Source organism: Ischnura elegans, chromosome 3, assembly GCF_921293095.1.
Source record: "Ischnura elegans chromosome 3, ioIscEleg1.1, whole genome shotgun sequence".
Taxonomy (NCBI): domain Eukaryota; kingdom Metazoa; phylum Arthropoda; class Insecta; order Odonata; family Coenagrionidae; genus Ischnura; species Ischnura elegans.
The window spans coordinates 119,209,928-119,227,264 of record NC_060248.1 but is presented as its reverse complement, the minus strand read 5'-3'; the positions used below and the strand labels follow the sequence as shown (position 1 = coordinate 119,227,264).

The window sequence follows — 17,337 nt, the reverse complement described above, 5'->3', positions numbered from 1 at the left end:
AAGATACTTTCTCCTTACCTACGCTGAGTTGAATGATATTGCTGTTAGAGCACATAGCGTTGTTATGTAGTTATTATATCGATTAAAGTGAGTAAAATTAAAGTTAATCTTGAAATGTGTAAGGTATTTCATTTTTCAATCCATTAGTATGAAATAAAGATTTGAAACCTAGGCTATTACATTGCTTTATTATTGTATACGATGCAGAAGAGGTATACTGAGTACTGATTTCTGTTAAAAAGATTATTAAAAGACAGGTTCTTCTTAATCTCCTGCACTCCAACAAATTTATCGCTATTCCTTCACTTTGCATAGGCTCTGAAAGAAACATGCAGAACTCGGGTGGGGCAAAGAAGGTACTTGCCCCTGACGGCAGATTTCAGGGGGCGGCAAAGTTTTGAATGTTTATTTTAAAACGTTAATTAATTTTTCTAATTAAATTATTGAACAATATTTATTAATTCATAGGTAATTATATAATAATATTAAAAAACTTCTATATAGCAAACCCTCGGAGTGTAAGGAACAACGGCATCTCAAAAAATAGCTTACGGATGTATTGTATTCAGTGGCAAACGATTATTGCCTGACCGATCTCCTAGTTCTGGCCCTGGATACTACAACACTTATTCACTTTATTCGTTTGCTTGTTATGGACATTGATACTTAATATTGAGGAAATGACTTTTGTTATGAATTTCCTCAGCCCTTCAATGCGGAGAAGACCATTACTACCTTAATTTCTTTCGCAGAAAATGATTTTCGAAGGGTGCAGTTTTCTTAGGCAGCCATTAAGTTAAGAGTGCAATCACCTCATTGCTCTTTTTTCCCTATTTTATTATTATCTTTTCGAGGATGGAGTGCGTTGCTCTTTTGCGACAGTAAGCAGCTAAGTTTGATAATATCTGCCATGAGACAACTTTTTAAGCGAAATGTTGGACTGACTTTGAGCCACCAGTCATATCCATTTGTATATGGACAATATTTGGGAATCACTTCTATGAAGTGATTAGACACGTACGATATTTCTTAACGGGATAAGAAAAACAATATATTTAAAAATTGAATAAGTGTATGGAGTAAAGATACAGAGTGTGTTCCGAAAGCGATGCATTTATTTTTTACAAAGTAATTAATTGAACGGATTTGGACAAATACTTTTGGATAAGGATTCTTCGGTAACCTCTCGCAAGATCTTCGTCACGGCAGACTGTGTCCCTTCTACGTAGGTACGAAAAATGCGTTCCCTACTGGGCTGTCTTAATCCGAGGGAACAGAACATAGTCTGCAGGGGCGTCTTCAGGACTATAACATGCTTCAGAACTTTAGATTGGTTCATTTTTATGCCTTATAGGGCGAGAACCTCATCCTGGCCCTCATTCGGGGCCTTTAACCACTTCAACACTTGTAAGTAATACAGAGCCTTTTCCCCATAAGCCTAAAAAATCATTTTGTTAGTGTCCTCGGGAGATTTTTGCAGTTGAGCATAAAAAGGAAACGTTGCTCGATGGTCGATTCAGTGACACGGTCAGCGCGCAGAGGTTTACAATACGAAAGAACTTAATCCCTTAGCCATACTGAGGAATTTCATTTTATGTAGATATTAGTGCAACTTAATAAGAATTCAGCTGCACGTAACAGGCATTCTCTTTGTGACGTTTCCCGTCTGCTAACCGAAAGCCGTAAAACAATAATTTCGATTCATACTACAATCTATGTGATTGAAATCGAAATCCCCCTTCGGTAGAAACGGATGGCTAACACGAAAGTTTCGTATTCAACTTTGTCTCGTGTACCTTTTCGAGATAGCGATTGAAAATGACAAAGTATCCTGTAATATCGGAGACAACTCTCACGCCTTGAAATTTACACAAACGAGTATTTTGGATTAGTATTGACTCTGTACCAGTTCGTGTCGGCTAGCATTTACTAATACTTTATTAATGTAATACCGTATTATATGTCAATATTATTTCCATGTTCGTTAGTGATATATGAAATAAGAATATTCAAATTATTTTCTAGCGGAACAGCGTGATCGGAATTCGTACATTTTGGTGTATATTCTCGTCGGAACTCGTTGGTGTTGGTACATTTACATAATCCGGTATTGTTGTCCGTCATCCTTTGTCGTCTATGATGGCCACTGCAGCGTAAAAGCGTTTACCCATCCGACATCAAGATAAGTAACGCATACGTCATCATTTCCCTTTAATTTGCAACGCTTTCGTCCACCCCTACGTTTTTTTAATGTCAAATAAGTTGTATATCCGAAGTATTTTGAAGACCCAATGAAAATTAGCGTTTCGATATAAGTGTACTGTTAACTTTTGTTCACCATTGGAAGTGAGTTTCATTATTTACTCGTTATTACGTATTACAGCTAATGCCATACTTTCTTTTGGGGGTGCTGAAAGCAGAGAGGAGAACTCTGGGCCCCAAATGGAGCTTACTGTGGGAAGGAGCGTGGGCGAATGGTTTCTCCTTCATAGGGCGCGGGCAGGAGTCAAATATTAATTCTATTATATTACGGCGTAGACGTCCTTGAATAAAGATAATTCGTTATAGACCTTGTAATTCATTTTATGTAAAAATGTGAGGAATCATTATACTCTTTAGAGTTAGCAATAGTGACAAGGCAAAATTTAGGCATGTTGATTTCTGCATAGATGTATTATTGTTGCTGATTTTCTGGTTGCTATATGTTAACAACTCAAGTCGCCAAAACCCTTGGTTCTAAGTTTGTTGCTTGAGTAATTTTCTTTATTTCTTCGCTTACGGCAGTGCTATAATTGATGGAACTAATTGCTTTGTTAAATTTAACAGCCGAGTGGAATATACACTCTTCAATAAATTTAATAAAAATGCAAAAAGTAGCATTCAATAATTGAAAACGTAGTACCGGTTTCGGCCGTCAGGTTGCGGTAGTGTACTTAGGCTTCTTAGTGTAGTAGTTGGCGCTACATGGCCCCCTTTGGATTGTCGAAAATACACTACATAGTGACTACTACAACGACTACAACCCTATGAGGGAGTAGTGCAGAGAATTGCCATCCAGAGGACTCGGTGCTAGGGAAATGATATCTGTCGTACTTAGGAATTCTTTCTCTTTGATTTTTCCAGATTATCTCTAATTTTTCACGAAAATGTAGTGATATATATTTTCCTTTTGTTTATAAGTGTTCTCTGTTTTATGCAGAAAGTTTATACATATTTTGGTTTCATTTAAAACGTTGTGCTTCCCATGTCTAGTTAAAATTCCATTGCTTTTATGATGAATTCACTACATCCCCCTTCAAATTATTCATTCTTATTGATACTCTGAGAGGCACTCAACTAGAAGCATGAGCTTCCTCTCTCTATTAAATATTAAAATTGGGGAGGTTTGACAAATTGGTACTTTCTAGTCATTATCATTGACTTATTAAGATGGGCCAACTTCTTCCATTTTTTTGAAACCCCTCAAAGATAATTTCAAAAAGAAATTCTGCTGTGGATTCTCTTGGTGTTCCAGACTAACTTTATCCGTCGAGAAGATCTAAACGAGTAACGTGGCAAGTTTTAAGTTTCATAAAATTTCTTGTTAGTCCCAGGGAGGTCTTCCCGACCTATGGGCAATTATGGATCTAACAGCATCAGAATTCATAAGAAATTCGTCTCCAAGGTTACTATATGCCTGATACACCACTCAGATAAATTTTAAGTTAACGGTCACGGCTCTAATGTGGTGACTATTACATTCACGTCACTTCAATTTACCCATTAGTTATAACATACATGGTTGTGTCATCAAAGAAACCCAGGCATAATTATTGTTCAGGCCATTCTCTTCTTTATTCAGACTATTGATCAGTCTACAGCTATCACTTTTTCGAGAGGTACATCCCTCCTCCTCTGCTGTAGACGACTATACCAGCAGGCCATGATATCTGCTACATTCAGGTTGGTCACAACTTTCATTTTCACTCAGCTGTCTTATATTCCCTCAAAACCTTCAAAAAAAGTTGATACTTTTGCTGAGAGCCAACCTTTACGAATTCTTTTTCATTCACTCTTTCAGAGGTTTTAATTTGTGAATTTGTTGCCGAATAGAAATTTTTGCAAGCGGTTTTGACCCTGTACTAGGACTTAGCAATATGTATAGACATTATAATACAATGGTATTCGTGCTCTTCTAGCCATGATGGCTCTCTCAGAAATGAAACTGGTTACCTCATACATATTTTCCTGAACTCCGTAGAGGGGTGAGCAGAAAAGTTCCCTCCCCCTCTCGAAGAGCTGGTCAAGGAATTTATCACCTGAACAAAACCTTTTCAAAAGAGGTGATTTTTTTCTCAGAGAGGGAAAATGTGGTTTTCCAGTGCAGATTTCATTTAAAATCTGATGATGAACATTATTTTTTTTGCGTTTGCAATAATCAAGGAGCCCTAACAGGCGCCCATATTGATATACCCTTGAACCATTTACTCTTGTTTCATTGAATAAGAGCATAAAAATACCTTATGTGCTTGCACATCTACACGAAGTCATTAATGTATACTTGCAAACAGGTTGATTAATAGGATATTACAGAAAACTCATGGACAAAAGAAGTAGATTTGATACCCATTCCCAACACAATTATGAAAGTATTACTACTGAACATGTACAATAAATGTGCATGCACAAAATTAATACCTTAATGTGCTCGAGGATACTTAATTAACCCTTCTGGGCCGAAAAAAAACAATATCGGAGAATGCACATACTACATTATTGGACATGGCTTCATTTTCTGCCAAGAAGAACCTGTCTTTTTTTAATCTTTTTAACAGACATCAGTACTCAGTATACATCTTCTGCATCCCATAGAATAATAAAGCAATGTAACAGCCTAGCTTTCAAATCTTTATTTCAGACTAATGAGTTGAAAAATTACATACCTTACTCATATCAAGATTAACTTTAATTTTACTCACTGTATTTGATACAACTACCTAACAAAGCTAAGTGAAAATGAGAAGTACGAATGAAACCAGCTAGTAGCATAACTACAATACCATTCACCTCAGCGTAGGCAAGGAGGATGTATATTTTCTTTCCCTGTGAAATATCCCCAAACATATAAAAATTTATCATTTTGCAACATCTCCTTTTAAATTGCTCTATCTTGCAACTTCTCAATTCCAATTGAATTTTTCATGATTTTTTTTCATTTTTTTAGTTAGGAGGCCCTTTGCATTTCTGCTTCTAGCAGTACCATATTTGTTTTACATAAACATACTTTATACAGCCATTCCGCATTCTAAAGCACACAAAATATTCAAATCAAATATCATACAATTATCATAAGGCTTTGCCGTCAACTTTTCACTACAACAAGTGATAATATCAATGCCAAGTAGTGAATTCCTTATATTACATTATCTAAACATAATCTGGAGCCAGGACATCTACCCGAGCAGCATTTGCTGGATCCAGGGCAGCCTCTGTCCGATGTACATGTAATTCTACATTCCCAGGGGCCAGCATTATGAGGACAGTACCCTGGTTTACCTGGTAGAGAAAAAAGAGAGAATGCAGTCATTAGGCATAAAATGCACAGAGAGGACAGACAACATAACGTCATGAAACTTCAAGGTTTGTAAAAAATTATCTATGTAATAGCATGACTGTTTCCTAAAATATTGAACCGTTATGTATGTAGCTGATCAAATCAATTTCATAGGAAGTTTTTCCTGTCATTGAGACTCACTCTTGTTCGACGAGGTTGGTATGCTGATTATTTGGACGCACATTTTTTTCCCAGCCGTTGTTGGGCAGCACTTGGCTTCTCCTGAATTGCCGCAGTGTGCATCAGTTTGGCATTCAATCCTCAGGAAGGCAGCAGAAATGTTGGGTGGGCACATTACCTCTTTGGCATTGAGAAAAAAAGGTGCAAAGTGTTATTATTCACCATTGAAACATTCACTGAACCCATTTGGAGTTATTAGTCTCCAATCGATGACTCACCGGGTGGTAATTAAGGGCATGCTGAGTAAATATTGCTAGCGGTGGGGAAGTGAAATAGCCAGGGTAAACCAAAATAAGCACAGCAAACTTTTATTTAGGTATCAGACCATCAAAGACAAGAGGAGGGAAAAGCCATAGCAAAAACTCAGGACCTCCATATTGGAGATTGTTCATTGGGTTAAAAACTAGGGATCGTCGGAACGGTTACATTGGATCAAATGTCGCGGAAGGCATCGGATCTGGATCCGAAACTTTAAGTGAAAGTTTTCGTGAATGCAACGCCCCACACTCATACCCAACGATTCTCTTTTCGCATGCACCAATACATTGCGATGCTTGTCCTAATCATAAATCCTTCGTTTTAAAAGCTCTCGCAGGGATTACGAGACAGAACTTCAGCCATGGAAAATTTTTAAGCAAAGTACGACAGTCACGCAGCATGAATCTTCCTAAGAGATTGATCAACCATAGTTGGAAGCTTGGCGCCGAAGTATAATAACCACTTCGAAAGTCACTACGCTGCAGATATCACAAAATCACTGACCCACTCCCTCGGCCCTCCATCAACTCTAGGCCCATGTCTCCAAAGTTTTTTTAAAAGAAAATATCAAGTTAGAAGAGAACGGTGGAAGCTTCACTTGTCCCTCCCCGTCTCACCGATTGACCTTATTCAGCCTACCTGCTTCAAATTCACTCCGTTTCTGAAGGCAACAGGTATGTGAGTCACCTCTTCAACCCAAAGGCCGTTTAAAGCGGTACACGGAATTGCGCAATTTGACTAACGTGCGAAGGCGCAATAAAAATTGCGTCATGTAAAGTGGTGAATTGCTGGAACACATGCGAGAATGCGTGGATGCGAGACGGCAAAATAGCCCCTGTTCTAATTTCGTTCATGCATTCGCGCAATTCCACACCATTTTAGAAATTAATGCAGCTCTAACCTGCGCAATTCCGTGCCCCGTGTAAAGCGGCCTTAACGATAGCTTTCGGCAATTGGATGACAGGATTCAAAAATGAATGAGACCAAAGACGACGCATTTCTGACAGTATTTTTGTTTTTTAAGCTCGAATTGAATGACACAAAGCTTTATAGTTACAACAAGGCTATACCAGTACTAAATACAGTCCAAAAATCACAATTTTAAAAGGAACAAGCGTTTCATGAGCACTTTCACTCAAGTCGAGACTGACTGGAAACTCAAACTGCGTACACCGGGTAGCCCGTCCGGTTTCGCCTAGAAGCCTAAGAAGTCGCAAAGTTAGGAGATCGGACGTGTTTGTCCCCTGGTAAGTTGGCGCACTGGCCCGCGAAGTACCTGAGCTGCGAGCAAAGGAGGGGAGGAAAGGACCGACAAAAAAACTGTATGGGACCGGCACAGGTAGCTGGCGGGTCCGTTCGCCCGTCCCTTTCCTCCCCCCGACGATGGCAACTAGCACCTCGAATGGAATTATTACTTTTTTCACTTTCTCATAATATCTCAATCTAAATAGCATATCTGCGAAGTACCTAAAAAACTAAGAAGAATAAAAAATATTGGATATTAAACACGAAGTACTCCGATCGTAAATAACGAAATGTTATTTTTAGCCGTTATACTATATGTTTTGTTTTAACTTTCAATCACACACTATACGTGCTTCTGCTGCCCCACTCCTCTCTGAGCGGTTCTCAAGATTGACGTCTTTAAATAGCTATTAATTGTGTTGCATATTGCCTACTTGCAATTTGATTCAATTATAAACTATACTAATACAAATGCTTTCCAAAGTGTGGTAACATTTCTATTTCAATAGGGAGAACTCGATATATGCCATGTGCGTGCGCTGTGCCGTGAAGCTATCGCGGGGAAGCGCAAAATCCCCCTCACCACTACTGACGAATCTGCGACTGAAACACAAGCGATGAAATTCAGGGAGTGAGAAAGTGAGCAAATTCGGGAAAACGTGTGTGAGGAAATTTTAAAAATATTGAAATGTTGAGGAAATTCTAAATAGCATTCCTTTTATTGCATTTGCCCTGAAGAAACTTGAATAATTACTTCATTTTAAAATAATAATAGTAGGCAGTTAAAAAAAAAAGCATTTGGATCCGAAAATATCCGAAGATCCGACACCTGAAATCAAGGATCTGATCCCCACCTGGATCCATCCATCCCTATCACAAGCCCTACATTGGAAATACTCCAGTTTTTTTAAACCATTATTAACTTCAGATCTAATTTATTGAGACATAAGCATGCATCAAGGAACAGCAAATTACCAACCAGCGACTTAATTGGTAAGAACAATGCTGAAGCACAGAAGAGAAAAAAGAAGTAAGATGAAGCCGAAGAATCACGTTATCAGAAATACTGGAGGGTGATTTTAGCACAAGGCAAAGGTGACAAAAAGTCATTAGCACCATTCAGGAGTATGCATATATAAGGGAGGGAATGAGGGAGCTTAGTACCCCTAAAAATGAGGAAATAAAGATAACAATACAAACTGTAGTCCATGGCTATGGCCGAAGCACGCAGTGATACTTTCTCGTATACTAGAGATTATAGATACTATACTACGTAGAGATTAGAGATAAAGAGAGGCAAGCCATAAGGGACGAAATTACCTCATTCAATTTGACAAATATTCTGATATATGTGATCACCTCTCATCACCAAGGTAAAACCACGGAGTCAAACCAATGCTTATAGTTCCAAATGGTAGCACCCTCAGTAAATTTGATAAAGAGCACTAATTGAGAATTCACTATTCTGGTATTTATTAGTTTAAAAATGTATAGGGCAAATACCACTGGCATGACTCCTTTTTAATGGCTTTTCGTCCTGATTTCATAGAGGAGACTCATGCTAATTCTTCAATGGGCTTGTTCACCATTTTTTTTATTTCCAAGATTCATACACTCTTAAAAATAAAGACACCACTATTGTTCTGTTTTTCGATCCATCGAATTCGGCTATTAAGGAGGAGAATGTCGAACAAGGAGGATCCATAACTTATCTTTCCCTTCCATTTGGGGGATTCATTTAATGAATTGCCATTCTGAATCTCAGTGAGGAACCTCACTGGATTCTGTCCTGGGAGACACTATAAGCCTATAAGGGTGGCCCAAAGAAGCATAAATCTACTTCATATACTCGTATCCATTCGCTTACCGGTAAGTGGCTGAGTAGACGGAGTGGGTTGGGGGATGAGAGGGCGATAACGGCGCGGGGGTCCGGGGGGGGTCACGTACAAGTGCTGGAAGTGAGAAGGGTAGGGGGCGACGGGGGTAGAGGGCGGAGGCGGAGATGAGTTGGAGGTGGGAGTCGGAGGTATGGAGGAGGCCGTAGGCGGAGGTAGGGAGGTGGAGTGGGGCAGTGAAGGCAGCCCGACGTTGAAGGGCAAGGGTCGTCCGCTGGGATTGGTGGCACAGCCCTTGGTGCGGCGGCGGTCCGAGGCGGGGAGGAGCACGTCTATGCAGAGGCCATCGTAGGAGTGCGGTGGGAAGTGGCAGCACTTGATGCGGGAGGATTGGCCGCAGTCCTCGTCCTGCACGCAGCGCCCCCGCTCCAGGGAGGATCCGTTGCGACCGCCTTCCGCTCCTGAATGTCATTGAGAAGAATCACCAAAACGTCGCGTTTTTTTACGAATTCATTGGATGAAAATGTTTTCATTGAATGATTGAAGCATTCTCAGACCATTGCTTACAAATTAACTACTTATTTCGGGTGAAGTCGGGGATCGGAAATATTTTTATCACTTCCATTAATGTTTCTCCTCTTCTTGGACTTCTGAGACTTCTTGAGATCTGTTGGTGTAAGTTCACCAAGACGATAAAAGTCAGCGATGAAGAGCATAATTTTTTACTTTTTAGCGCATTTGATATTGTTTTTTTGAAAAAAGGCTATTTTTTATCTTTTTGCTCAATTTTTATTTTCTGCTTTTATATTGTCAAATCAGTGAAATCCATTAAGCTAGAGCTGTTAAAGAAATTTCAGCAAAAATTATAACTAACGGCATCTCTTTAGAAAATTAATTTTTTCCATATGGATATCTAGTTAATTATATCAGAATGGAACAAAATTTCAAATGTCTAATTATTGAGTATAGTTCTGTTTTCAGAAGTAAGCAAGTTTGCATCATTCCAAGCCACGATCGAAAGTGGGTTAAAAGTCAATCTCAAGATATCATCGATGAAACAAAAACAGGCAACCCTAGTTAACTAAACTATAGTGTAATAATACGCTAAATTTGCGCAAAAAAGCGTTTTTTAAATATATTTATTGTATTCTTCATGTTTACCTTTTGCATGCCGCATCAGGAGCATTTTGAGAATCGCCCCGGTTCGTCCTCCCTCCCACATTGAACTTCCCTCATTAATTAAGACAATCCCCTTCTATTATAACTATAAAGCCTATTCGCTTCCTCTCTTCTTCCAGCTTAACAAATACTCTTACCTCAAACGCAGTGTTTGGCATCTCTTTCCCGCTTAGTACATGTCCCATCCAAACCCTCTGTCTCCTCCGCTCTCCTCTAGAAGTAACTTTTCCTCTTATAACATGTCTAGAGATTCCTCTCGCCGGTTCATCTCTAAGAATGATTGACATTGAGACATTGAGAGATACAAGGCAAGACTTGATGTTAAGGGATGTTCACAAAGGAAAGGTTTAGATTATTCCTATACATATGCTCCTGTGGCAAAATTATCAACTCTGAGGACCGTCTTGTCTGTATCTAATCATAAGCAATATTTTGTGCATCAACTTGATTTTAAGAATGCTTTTCTACATGGTGTGCTGAAGGAAGATATTTATATGTCTCCGCCATAGGGAGTAAAGGTTGAAGAAGGCTTGGTGTGCAAATTGAAAAGGACATAATATTGTTTAAAGCAAGCCCCTAAAGAATGGAATGCTAAATTTTATGGTTTTGTAAAAAAAACTTGGTTTTGTTCAGTGTCAATTTGAAAGATGTTTTTATGTGAGAATTGAGTGCAATGTTACCGTGTATCTGCTGTTATACGTTGATGATTTTGTAATCTCTCGTAATGATTTTCAGGTAGTGACTGATGTAAACGATAAATTGATGAACGAATTCAAGATGAGGGATTTGTAAACAGAGATTATTTTGTTTGTAGGTTGAAGAAGAGCCTTTATGGTTTAAAACAGTCAGGGAGAAATTGGTATGAGTTTCTCAGTAAGATTTTGGTGGAGTTAGGGTTTGTGAAATGTATCAGTGACCCTTGTGTGTACTTAAGGAGCAATGTAATTGTTGGAACATATGTTGATGATTTCTTGATTATAGGTGAGAAGGAAGAAGTAGGTGTGTTCAAAAATGAAATTGCATCCTTAATTCAGGTGAAGGACTTGGGTATGGTGAACACATTTTTGTCCATCCAATTCACCAGACCAAACAGGGAAACTGTCATTTTGAGTCAGAAGAAGTATGTCATGTCTTTTCTCAGAGATTTTTATATGTTAGAAGGTAAAGGTGTTTCTTGTCCACTACAAGCAGGTGCAAATTTTGAGAGTAAAGGAGAAGGAGAAATTTTTTGCAAGGAGAAATACCAGAGTGCAATAGGCAGCTTGTTATACTTGAGTACCAATACTCGTCCAGATATTGCAAACGCAGTGTGCAAACTTAGTCAATGCTGTAGCAACCCCACTGTAACAAATTGGAATGGAGTTCAACATGTAATGAGATATTTAAAGAGTACATGTGATTATCAACTTGTTTTCAGGAAAGGTGAAGGTTTTGCATGCTATTGTGATTCAGATTGGGCAGGGGATAGAGATGATCGAAAGTCTGTCACTGGGTATGTTATCATGCTGGGAGGTGGAGCAATGATTTGGAAAAGTAGGAAGCAGAGAAGCATAGCCACCTCAAGCACGCATGCTGAGTATATTGCTATTTATGAATGTGTGTGTGAAATCCAGTGGATGAGGCCGTTTTTTTGTGAATTGAAGCAAAGCAGCCTCATTCCAAAGACCTGCACCATTTTTTGTGATAACCAAGGTGCCATATACATTGCCAATAATGACATAGTAAATGAGAGGAGTAAACATTTCGTGGTAAAATACAACTATGTCCGAGAGGCTGTGAAGGAGGGAGAGATTTCATTGAAATATGTGAAATCTGATAGTAACATTGCAGACTGTTTGACAAAGAGTTTGTCTGGACCTAAGACATTATTGTTTGCCAAAGAAATGGGCATAATTAAGTTGGAGTAAGAAACTCACAACTAAAGTTACGAAGTTATGTATGATGTTTTTGTGTTCCTTTCCATCATCCTCGAACGAGGGGAGGTGTTGTAATGTGAAAATTAATATTTTGTAGGGTTTTGCATTTTTACGTTCAAGGTGATGATGAATGTTTGTTTTGTTTTTTATTTACGTTGCCAATATGAAAAGTGATTGTTGTGCGGCCTTGGGATATAGAAGACGAATAAAATAGTTTTTTGTAACGAAGACGTAAAGAAGACTTTTTTTCGTTTTTGACAGGATTTAGGTGAATTGAAGTATTTTTTGGGAAATAAAATTGAACGCAGAGGAGATTCAATGTTTTTTAAGTCAGACAGGATATCTTGAAAAACTATTGCATAAATTTAAGCTTGATATCTTCAAACCTAAGCAAACCCCTTTACTAAAGGAAAAGCCCAAATGTGATTTTCTGTCAAAACAAATGTCATTGATGTGGTGTATATATCGTCAGAAAACCAGTAGGCAGACATCTTCACAAAACGTTTGCCATTTCATCAGTTTTATAAAATTAAAAGAGAACATAGGTATGTGTGAAGTGTAAGTTTAACATGGAAATTGTGGAGTGTTGGTATAAGCGAATGCAATTTCAATGTTGATTTCTGTGTTACTACGTGCATTGTTGTTTTTGTTGATTTTTTAATATGAGTTTTCAGTGTGTGTGAATTTTAACGATAGAGATTACATGTTTTTTCACATTGAAGTTACAAATTAATTTCCATCCGTCCTGAAAATATACCCACTACAACAGATACTGGCAGTTGCCTACGTATAGAACAACAGGCTGTTGAATGGGAAAACTGCACAAAACATTTAGGCATAAAAAAAAGGACAAGACAATAGCAATGAGGGAGCACGCAACGCATTTTCGGAATAAAACTTTCAAGACACGGGCTCATCTCCAGAATATTAATCTCTGTCTAACTCCGAAACGCCTTAGGAAATAAAAATCCATATGTTGTTATACCTGTAATTCTTATACATGACCAATTATACTTTTCACGGCCCCTGAAAGGAGCGGCCTATTACGTAAAGAAACAACAAAGGAAGCTGAAATAAATGAAATGAAGTGAATGAAATAAATATTTTCGTTACGAAGAAACATCAAAAATGACGATTTGTAAAAAAAATTAATGAATGAAATCCCAGTATTGAGATCATTTACACACTGCTCCGATCACATCGAGGAAATCTCCAAAACAGTCATCCTCGAAGTTCCAGGATTGCTCAAGGACAGTGCTGACCATGACGTAAGCCAGCAACGCACACAGCACAGCAATCATACGTAATAATAATTTTACTAATTAGCGGAGAGCTAAATATCATGACATGGAGACAAATACGTCAGCAGTATGTCGACGAAGAATAACCTGCGACCTATGATTGCAGATACGCCACGCTAGCTGGACCGAAAGTGGCGGCAAAACTTTTTTCGGCAAACTTTTGTCCGCCATAGTGCTTTTTTATCGTGAAATCCATTGACATAAAACTTCGCCGTAATTGGAGATTTAGGAAATTAATGTAAAAAAAATATTTCAACTTTCTTCCCGGATTAAGTCTTACAAACCACTCCTGGTCCCGTGGATAATCGCGAAATCATGAATGATTGATACAACCATGAGTATGGACACTGACCTCGAAGGTGTGGTGACGCGAGGCAGACGCCCAGCGTTCCATTCATCTCGGCACATTTGCCCCCCTGCAAACAGTCGGAATCAAGTTGGCATCTTCGAAGTGACTCCAAAGAAGGGCAGCTCTCCATAACTTCGGCTAATCAACATATAAGAAAGAGATATATGGTCAAAATGGCCATAATGCTGCTTGGATAAAACATGGTTAAACTCTCCAGCTAAGCACTGAATTCAGCACCTAATCATGTGGGGCGCAATTAATTTCTATAATCGAGGAACCAAATATGTAATGCAATGTAATGGAAGCCACAAACATGCATTTTTTTATTTTTATTTCACCCAACAACATTTTTATGAGAAAACACAACCGTCCATTACAAAAAATACATTTAAATCATTAATAATAATGGCAGATAGTGAAAATTTACAACATTAATTTTATGAAACCATTTTGTTTAGCAGACAATCAACGCTCACAGAGAATTGTCGATTACACCTGATTTTTGGGAAATAAAAATTCCTTACATTTGAAGATATTATAATTAGCATTGTAAATTTAGTGAAACGATAATTATTGAGTGTGTTTTGATACTAAATGGTACTAAATAAGTGCGAATTTTTGTAATAAATTTATATAAATTTCCTCCTACCAAAAAAGTATTGTAGGTAATAAAAGTATTTCATGCCGAGTTTGGTACTAACTCAGGTGCATCATATTCACAAATTGTCTTTGATAAAAGAAATAAGAAGCAATGCATTCGTTTCATTAGAATCCCTCGAGATAAACACCAAGAGGCTCGTATAATATAAAAAAAGTCTAATTTGGTATTAAGCCTGAAAAGAATTTACTTTGATACTTATGCCCTAATTTCATTCAGTTTCGACTGACCTTGCCATGCATTCATTACGCGTCTGCTGATAACACACTGCGTCAAATACAAAAAAGAAATGATAGATTTACTGCGGAAAAGAAAAACTATTTTCCTTCTAAAGCTACTTCCTCTGGATTCTCAGCTGACACATTGACTATGATATTTTCACAGAAAATTCGAATGCATGGCTAACAAAAAGAATTAAAGATAAATTATCAAGAAGTGGTAGAAAATATAATTACCTCCATTACACTCATTGGGAAGAAAGGAACACAAGAAGAGTACAGTCGACACGACTGCAAAGCAATACCGAAACCCAGAGTAACCTTAAGAAAAATAAGACAGTTGTTAGTGACTATGTCATTAAACGTTTGCTCGGTTTGCGCTAAGCACTGTAGCCCACCTATTGTACGTATTTTCCACCATAAAGGCTTAGAATAACTCATTCCTTCCTCAATCACGTTGTGAATTAAGCTACAACATTTTTTGAGAGTAACAGGGTAATCACTACCTTAATAACCGTTTTAGTGTCACCTTTTCCTGGTATGCTTAAGATTTTCAGGTCATTTTAGCATAATTTGTAGGCTTGCACACAAAAATTTATATAAAGCCTCTTACGCATTCATTGACACTAACATTTTTATGTGCCCTTAAAATTTACGGGTATGTTACATTACAAGTATCAAATTAGTTTTTAAAAACCTACACGAAGCACAAAAAAGGAAAGGTATGAAGGTTAAAAAGACCGTCCCATTTATCGGACCATGGCACTCTTCGCACATACCCCCTTACCCGATAGAACGGCCCGCTGGCCCTAAAAGGGTCTATCAAAAGGTCTCTCTAAGTTACTATCAAAGAAACTCAAACAGGGAAGGCAATACATTCACGGTAAAACACCATAAAATGCATAATATTGATCAAGCTCAATGCTCATAAAATATTTAATATCTCTCCACTATGAATCCCTTTGGAAACCTTCTCGTCACATATACCATAAACTTTCTCTCTGACCACATTATGCATACAAATAAAGATATCTTCAAATAAATTCAGGAGAATTTTAGCATATCTACATGGAAAGTCTACTTTTTGTTTGAAATAGACTGAGAATATAGTATGGAGAGTGAAATACTTAATTCTCAGCGCAATGGAGAGACCAAGCACAAAGTGAATTTATAACAGCATACCTCGCAGACAAAAAACAATTACCTCACAGCTACGTTGTTCATAAAGCTATGTTATGCGAATAAAAGGGTCATCAATACCTTATTAAATTTTCAAGTTAGTATCAAGTAGACTCAATCGCGAAAAGTAATAAATCCACGATCAAATGCCATAAAAATAAGCTAAATTAATAAAGCACTGTGATTACAAAATTCTTATCGTCCATTAGCTTCCTATCCCTCGGGAACTTTCTCGTCACATTGGGAGTAATGGATAGATTGTGTAACAATGCATAGTTTTTTCTGACACCAAATTCATAGATAAAAATGTCTAAATGTATTTTGAGGAGAATTCCAAAAAAATATACAACAAAAATCTACTTATTCCTTCGAAATGGACTGATAATATAGGATAGAGAGAGAAATAATCGATTCTCAGCGCAGAAGACAGATCAAGTACCACATACATTCATAATAGCCTACCTCGCGGACAAAATAGATACGATGAGAGAACCCAATAAAAGCCTTAGTTTTCCATATTTAAGTATGGGCATGAAAAATTAGATGTGTCCATTAGGGAATAATTAGAAATTAGGGAATTCAGCAAAAATGAAACGCTCTATCCCTTAGCTGCATAAATACCCGAGTCCAAATCGGTAAAATTATCCGCCTATATCAGGATTTTAATTAGTCTCCCCTCATTTTGAGTACACTTATTCCGCAAAAAAGATGACGTGTATTAAAATTGTTCAAATACTCTGTGCTCATTCCGGGGACCTCAGTACGAATCCAGATTAATGTTATTATAATTCTGCGTACTTAAGGACACGGAAAAACATGATGAGAGATCCATGCGCAGTACAAGCAATAATTGATCACCATAAGCAATACACGATAGTAAAAACGCGCTAACGTGTCTCTGTTGAATTATCAAGAACTTACAGTAAGCCACGTATTCTCTCAGTCAGTCCATGCATACCCACTCACCCATTGTCGTGCCTCAGCTACTGACTGAAGATCACTAAAGTCACAACTAAAGGCCTCACTCTAATCATTCTACATTTAGCAACCGATTCTCACAAGTAATTAAATTGATAAATGTATCATACAACTCCTAGAATAGGCATACGTCGAAAAATATTATCACAACGTTTCCCGTAAAAAATTAATGATGACCTCAAATTCATTTGATACATTTCCTCGTCTACCCAGAACAGATATGCGTGAATGAATTTGATACGCAGGTCAAAGGCTATTGATATCAAGCATTATCACTCCAAATGGTGACTGCAGTTAGCTGACGCTGTTCGCGAATTTCATGGGTAATTAGTATTAACTAATGATTTAATATATTTGAAGGCATGATATCCGTTCGCGCTCTACATTGTAATCTACACCAACATATAAATCTAATCCTATAATTTTACACTTGTCGGAAACAATATAA

General features: G+C 37.8%; 1 protein-coding gene across 3 annotated transcripts; it reads right to left on the bottom strand.

Moving 5' to 3' along the window:
* Positions 1–4,866: 4,866 nt before the first annotated feature.
* LOC124156446 (sulfated surface glycoprotein 185-like) lies at positions 4,867–16,972 on the bottom strand. 3 transcript variants are annotated; one of them, XM_046531003.1, is made up of 6 exons: positions 16,878–16,972; positions 14,970–15,053; positions 13,860–13,994; positions 9,144–9,572; positions 5,735–5,893; positions 4,867–5,535 (listed from the first exon to the last, which is right to left on the bottom strand). In XM_046531003.1, exons 1-6 carry the CDS (start codon positions 16,879–16,881, stop codon positions 5,393–5,395), a joined length of 954 nt encoding a protein of 317 aa, XP_046386959.1. In that variant the 5' UTR covers positions 16,882–16,972; the 3' UTR covers positions 4,867–5,392. The 3 variants fall into 3 exon arrangements, with proteins under 3 accessions (XP_046386959.1, XP_046386960.1, XP_046386961.1); XM_046531004.1 differs by having other exon boundaries at positions 13,860–13,988; XM_046531005.1 differs by having other exon boundaries at positions 5,450–5,535; positions 5,776–5,893.
* Between the last annotated feature and the right edge of the window lie 365 nt (positions 16,973–17,337).

Excerpts from the sequence above, each read along its gene's own strand:
- LOC124156446 (XM_046531003.1), bottom strand. Across the intron at positions 13,995-14,969 it reads TCCCAATGAGTGTAATGGAG|CCGAAGTTATGGAGAGCTGC; the intron begins GTAATTATATTT and ends TATGTTGATTAG. Across the intron at positions 5,894-9,143 it reads GTCTACTCAGCCACTTACCG|AGGTAATGTGCCCACCCAAC; the intron begins GTAAGCGAATGG and ends TCAATGCCAAAG.